The sequence below is a fragment of the Apaloderma vittatum genome, unplaced genomic scaffold (assembly GCF_000703405.1).
Source record: "Apaloderma vittatum isolate BGI_N311 unplaced genomic scaffold, ASM70340v1 scaffold41205, whole genome shotgun sequence".
Classification (NCBI taxonomy): domain Eukaryota; kingdom Metazoa; phylum Chordata; class Aves; order Trogoniformes; family Trogonidae; genus Apaloderma; species Apaloderma vittatum.
This window is the reverse complement of record NW_009718377.1, coordinates 1-6810: the sequence shown is the minus strand read 5'-3', so window position 1 is coordinate 6810 and position 6810 is coordinate 1. Positions and strand designations below refer to the sequence as shown.

General features: G+C 39.8%; 1 protein-coding gene across 1 annotated transcript; it reads left to right on the top strand.

The window, feature by feature from the left end:
* Positions 1 to 867: 867 nt before the first annotated feature.
* LOC104274558 (inhibitor of growth protein 5) lies at positions 868 to 3535 on the top strand (the record flags this gene model as incomplete). The annotated part of the gene is made up of 4 exons (XM_009870225.1): positions 868 to 961; positions 1959 to 2094; positions 2252 to 2313; positions 3493 to 3535. Coding segments are annotated over 4 exons (335 nt in total), but the record flags the coding sequence as incomplete, so codon positions are not given.
* Between the last annotated feature and the right edge of the window lie 3275 nt (positions 3536 to 6810).

Here is a 6810-nt window from a genome sequence, read left to right as displayed (position 1 = left end):
ACTTCATACCATTGGCCTCAGCCCATCGACCTGGCCTGTGCAGCCTGACCAGAAAAGCTAAGATACAGCATAGGTTGTTACTGGAGGAAGAAAAAAAGTACTTCGTAGTGTACTGCTCTACTTGATTTTAATGCTCTTCAAATATTTACAGTGTTCTGAAGAAAAATCTAGTGCTGAGATCTGACTTACTGTGTCTGCCTGCCAGATCATCCTGAGGTAGCCCACAGTTAGTGGCTCTAAAGATCATACTCATCAAGGGTGAAATAAATGAAAAAACTGAACTGATGTTCTTACAGCTCTTAAGTGTAACAGTCTTAGTTTCAGGTTTTCCGTCTAAAATATGAATCCTAATCAAGCTGACTACAGCAGGAAAAATTAGGGGTTGAAGGAAGGTACCAGTTACTCATATGATTACAGTGAAATTTGAGCATGGTTAACAGTAGCACAGCTCTATGCCTTTAAACTATGAAATACGGGGTAAGATCAGGGCTATGGAGATACAAGTTATGTTAGTTATTGAGTAAGCAATTAACTGGCTATGTGTTTAAAAATATACAGCAATTTAAAAAATGTTACAGCATGTCTAATCAAATACAATGCTTGTATTCTGCTTGTGCAGAATATGGGCTAACGTTGTACTGCAGTGATTTGATTGCCAAACTGTGAACACAAGAGTTTGGTGCTCAGTCATAATACTTGCTAATCTAGCATATTTGTGGCGTAAAAATGTATTCAGAATCAGCATTCATATTTAATGACATAGGAAATAAAGATTTCAAAGCAATAAGTGCATCAAAAAACACAACATCTGGAGATGTTTCTGGTATTCAAACAGGTTGCAATGATGGGGGTTTTTTTGCTTTATAGAGGGACGAAGTCAGAAAGACAAAAGAGGCTCTCGTGGTCGAGGCAGACGATCATCTGAAGAAGATACACCAAAGAAAAAGAAGCTCAAAGGAGGGTAAGGCATACCCAGTCACAGCTCTGGTGACTTTGGCTTGACACTTAATGAATTTTCCACGAGCTCATGTTACCCTATTTATGACTCATTGCTGGATGGTGAGCGGTGTTAGAGTGTTCTGGTCTTACTGCATTTCATTAGTGTCCTGCTTAGGACAAGTCAGCTTTGTTAATTAACTCCTTGGTTGGCATGTGGAAACTCAGCATGCTTGGAATGCCCTCTGACTGGAAGCACAAGATCAGTGTCTCTGTTGCTGTTGGCAAGCTGGGAGAAAATAGCTTTGATTTTTCATCATGCGGCTATTTTTAAAAGTTGCTTCTGGTTTTGAGTATAAAAAGAGACACTTGTCCGTCAGGACAAAAAGTGATGTTGTATTGTTCTTCTAGAAATTTTGGAGAATTTGGAGGTTGTTTTCAAAGAATCGTGTCCTACATAGTCTTCAATAATCTTAATTTGGTTTTATGAAACAAGAAAGAAAGCATGTCACCTCTCTGTGATATGATTTATATTAAATGGGCTCTGTTAACTCGAATGTTTTCAGTTGACTAAACGGAGGGGCAGAAAACTAAAAATAGTTTCCATTGACCAGTATGGACTTGTCAAGTGAGTACATTCCTGTCAGAGCAAGAGGGTTCACTCATACTAGCAACAAGAAAAGAGTGTATGTTAAAACCGATTGAGGGAAACAAGTCAGATTCTTCTGTCTGCAATCAGAAGTGATCTTTAAGTTAATTTTGTTACTGTAGTCATGGCATCTACAAATCATTTTCTTAATCATTTGTAGTCAAGCTCATGTTCTGTGTTTGATCAAACCTACCTTATGATTTTAATTATTGGATAATATGTGGTAATGTAATCTAAACTCTAAAGTACCATCAACGTGCTTTAGGGGAGATACTGTTAAAAAATTATTTTCCTAAGTGGGATTTAAATCTTGGAAACATGGTGTTGCCTGCAACTGAGAAGTGTTTTGTCTTCAATGTGTCCTTGTCTGTAGATCTGAGTTTGCTGATACCATCCTGTCGGTGCATCCCTCAGATGTCCTGGACATGCCAGTGGACCCCAATGAACCTACCTACTGCTTGTGTCACCAGGTGTCCTATGGAGAAATGATTGGCTGTGACAACCCAGATGTAAGCAATCGAGATTATACATTTTCAGGCGTTTGCTACATCACAACACTGCAAAGTGTGATGGGGGAGTACTTGTTCAGTTGGATCACAGAAAATCGAAGTAACGTTTGTGAAACACTGAGATCTCCTTTGGGGGTTTTTCCTTTCTTTTTTGCAGTGCCCAATTGAATGGTTCCACTTTGCTTGCGTGGACCTCACCACCAAACCAAAAGGGAAATGGTAAGTATGACAACATACAGGTTGTTGGTTTTTATCAGGCTACAATTTGCCTCAACAAGAATCACAATAAGAATTAAAACCTTGTTGTGACCCTTCCTGACAGAGGAGCTTTGCTCTTGTTATCAGACAGTTTGTATGCTTAGTGGTTTGGGATTGTGTTTGTGTGAAGGTAGAATGTACAAGGGAATGTTCTTCCTAAAGTCGTCTTCTACAGGAGTCTTCGATTGTGGTGGAAGCAAAACAAGGACCCAGGCATATACAAAATTGCATGATAAACGGAGCAAGTTTTGATCTAATGCTTGTTTCAATGTGTATATGTTACATACTGGATTTGTTGTATTGTTGGATAGCTGTGTCTGTGGTTAAGAGCCACATGTGGTTAAGAAGAGATGTACTTATTTTTTTCACTTCTGGAAGCTAAGTTCAAAGACTTTTCTAGGTTTTACTTATGTACTCATCTTGGAAGGAATCATAGGGGTTTTTTTGTCCTTAGTTTCTGTTTAATGGACTGCTCTTACCTAATTAACAGGATGCCCATCAGAAACAGGCTTAAGTGAGAGTGAATGGCAATTGTTCAAGGGAGAGTAAAGAATGGACTGGAGGAATGTATATTTTTTTTCTTTTGCCTATAGAGAAAGCTTATGTGACAAACTTGGAGAAGTTACTTGGAGTAACTTCTCCAAGTTATCCTGGACCTTGAAAAATGGATCTGGTGGTGACAAGGCACTCCAGAAGGAACTGAGTCAGATAATGGGACTAATTTCAAAAACAATCTTATAAACAATTGGGCCAAAGAGCATGGTATTGAATGGGTATATCACACTCCCTATCATGCATCAGCCTCTGGAGCTCCACCTCTCTCCAGTGCAGTCTAGATCAGTCCATGGCAGGTTGTAGGGCTGTGTTTCCACAGTACATGACTTGGAGTAACTTCCAGGTGAATGAAGTAAGGTAAGTCACAGCTGTGAGGGCCTGATGAGCCCTGGAAGCCTTCTATTCTAGTGCTGTCACTTCTACCCACCCAAGATGGTACATTTCCTATCCTATTTCCCCTGGCTTCCTAGATGGCATGAAAATTGTTGAAGTTACTTAAATTGGTTGCCTTTAAACCACCCTCCAACCTATTGGTTCAAAAACAATAGAAAGATGGGCTGATTTCTACCTCTCCTTCCTCTGTAGGTTTTGTCCTCGTTGTGTTCAGGAAAGAAAGAAAAAGAAGTAAGAAGCAGAGGGGAATAAACCCTCTGAGGCAAGAAGATTTTAATATATTCCTTCATCCATGTTGCAATATTTGATTATTTTTTTAACCTACCCTCCTTTTTCTGGTATGATATTTAATTGTCCAGTGGCCAGTTTTAATTCCTGTTCTTTCATAAGAAAATGACTTTGGGAGGGAGTCCCAAATCCCTTTGCCACAGGGATTTAATTTATGTTACACTTGCACAGCACTGAAATCAGTGTTACTATGAAGTGCTAGGGCAGCCAGTAGCTGCAGTCTGCTAGTTTGTAGGAGTCTGTGAAACCACACAAGTCATTGCAGGAGAGTGAAATACCTTTATCTTCAGCGTGGTGCATTGCCATCATTGAAGTTTAGGCCTGGAGCTTGGCGTGATAGAGAAGGATTTTTCTGGAATGTAGCCTGCATGAAAGAAGTAGGCTCCATTGTTTAGATGTGAAGTCCATTTGTTGTACAGTCTTATAGTACAGAAAGGAATAGGGAAGCTGGTTAACTCTTTCCAGTGTCCATTTCCTCAAAGCCAAGTGCTTAGTTTTGACAGAGCAGGCAGGGATGGGAGAGGTAACATCAAATCTTCTCTTTTGGGGAATTTCCTTTATCTGCCTTTGCACTTCCTTTATTTGACATGCCCCCATTCACATGAACCTTAATTGAAACAAACCACTTGACTTTTGACCTTCTAGAAAAGATTTGTGGTCTTGGGAGAAAACCTTTTAAATACCAGTGTTTCTAGCGTTACCTTTCCTGACCGTTTCCATTTCTTTGAAGATAATTTTAAGTACATTACTGTGAAGATGAAACCTACAGTATTCTTATAGAGCTAGAAGGTCGGATTTATTTGTAAGATGAAGGCCTGATTTTTGTTTCTTGTGTTTACCTGTATTGCACCTAGCTAGATCAGGAAAACAAGCTTTAGGGGAAGTCTCCATAAGGACAATGTTTACATTTCTGTGATGCTGTGGCAAAGCTTAAAGGTGACCATGGGTAGCTTGGTGAGGGTTGAATAGCATTGCTATGAAGCACTGCTATTGAAGAAGGCTTTGCAGGAATATTTCAAAATCTCTTGGGATTTTTAGTGGGAGTGGGGGCACATTTGCATATTCTTGACTTCTTTAAGCTGCCTTTCAGATTATGAATGTGAATCCTTGCCATCATCACAGTGTCAGTTGCTGCAGTGTAAGGAAAAGAAGGAAATAAGCAGTAGGAGAGTAAAGGTTTTTCTGCATTTGTTTTTCCCTTCAAGTTACAGTGAATGCAGCAGTTGAGGGAAGAGCAGAGATAACTCTTGTCTTCATATATATATCCCCTGTATTATGGACTTACCTGCCTACAATAAAAGATATTGTGGAGAAAGGTGGTTTCTGCTCATGGAGGAGGGAAAAGAAGCCCCAAACTCCTCTTCAGCAGTAAGCACCAGGGTTCGTGAATTTTGCTGGCTATGGTCTATGATGGCTGTTGATGGCAGCTCTGTGCAGGGCTGTGTACTACTTTGCATACCATTTTGCAGGAGCTCTTGGTATAGACGGCTGGAAAGGCATTAAGAAACTTCCAGATCAGCATTTGTTCTGCTGTAAAAACAATCTGGATAAACAATTCAGAAATAAAAAACCCAAACAACAACTCAAAAAAACCCCACCCAAACACTTCCAGTCACATTTTGGCACCTGTATCCAAAAGAAAAAAGTTTTTCCCCTGTTACACTGACCCTCTTGTTGCCAACATTTTTACTTGTGTCTTGCAACGAAAGAAAGTAGAACACAGCTCCTGCCAATTTTCCTTCCCTGCTTTGCTCTGTTGGGCTTTGTAGATGCTGCAAGTATGTCAAGACTGACATAAAAGAAACCTCTTGATATTGATACAGCTTTTCTGTAAACATTTTGATTTATTGCATCTGCTGTGAGGAAAAAAAAACCAAACCTGTCTCCAGGGTCCTATCATTTAAAGTGTGATCTTGTACATGTCTTTGCTATGTTGCATCACTCTGCATGTCGTACATGGAGTTTCCACAGTTATGTTTATGAGATTAAGAGCATTTGTCATTGTTGCCATTGTAATGGCACCTGGAAAGCAGGCAGACAAATTAAAAGCAGATGGCTGGTTTTTAGAGGAGAAAAAGCACAGTCACAAACCTGGACTTGGAGATACAGTCAACCCTCTTTTTCTTTCTGTCTCTTTTTTTGAGAGCAAATTTAATCGTGATACCTCATGAGCCACCCTGTAATTCAGTAACGAGTGAGTGAGACTTGTACCTCATTGTCCTGCTGCACTGGATTAATGCAGGAAGACTAGTGTTGATGCTGTTTCAGGTTTTATTTTATCCATCCATCCATCCATTGGTATTGTATATGACTTCTTTTTTTTTTTCCTAAGGCTTTACAGTTGTATTAGTGGTATCACCATAGCCTAGGCATTTGATTTGAAACAATCTCAAAATGCCACTGCACCTCTCCAGAGGTCCTGCTGGAACATGCCCTTACAGAAGTGCGCAGCTACAGATGGTTAAGTGCAAAGCTGACCACTCTCAGCTCAGAAAAGATGGTAAGGTAGGACAGCAAAATGCATTTTGTTAGGAAGTGCTTTTGGGGTGTGGAAGAGCAACCATTTTCCATTTTTACCAGCAAAGCAAAAAGATAAGCTCGAGAAGTTAGCTTCGGCATTCGGAAGGAAAGACAGGAATCATGAACAGTGTGAGGTACAACATACTCTTCTTTACAGTGTCTCTTAGTGTGTCAGGTCATCTGACATCTGAAACCAGCAATAAACTCCCACTTGGAACACACCAGCATGGGGGCTCTGATGGGTTCAAGAGCTCCTCTTGGCCTTGCACACCTGGCTTTAGATTTTTAAAACTCCTCGTAGGCAGAAATACCAGTAGCCTTCATTATTGCTTTACATAAGGATTTAAGTCTTTCTCCTGAATTTGAGTGTACAGTGTGAAATAAACTTTTCTGGAGAAGGCTGAACAAGACTGTGACATACGTGAAAGAACGTTCGCTGAAGATTGTCGAAACGCCCAACTGCCCCATGGGGCTCAGCTTTATTGCAGCTCATCCAAACTGGAGGTGAAGCAACTTTAACCCAGTTCTGTTTTTAAAGGAATTAGATATATGTTCCCTTTGTAAATGGAAGAGAATATAAATCTTTTTATTATTAGAAAAAGGAATGTAAAGTAAAAATGTATATCTGTATTTTTGGATCATGTTATAGATAATGCATCTATTGTTTTAAATAAAGTATTTTTGGGAACAAGGAGGTGCGGA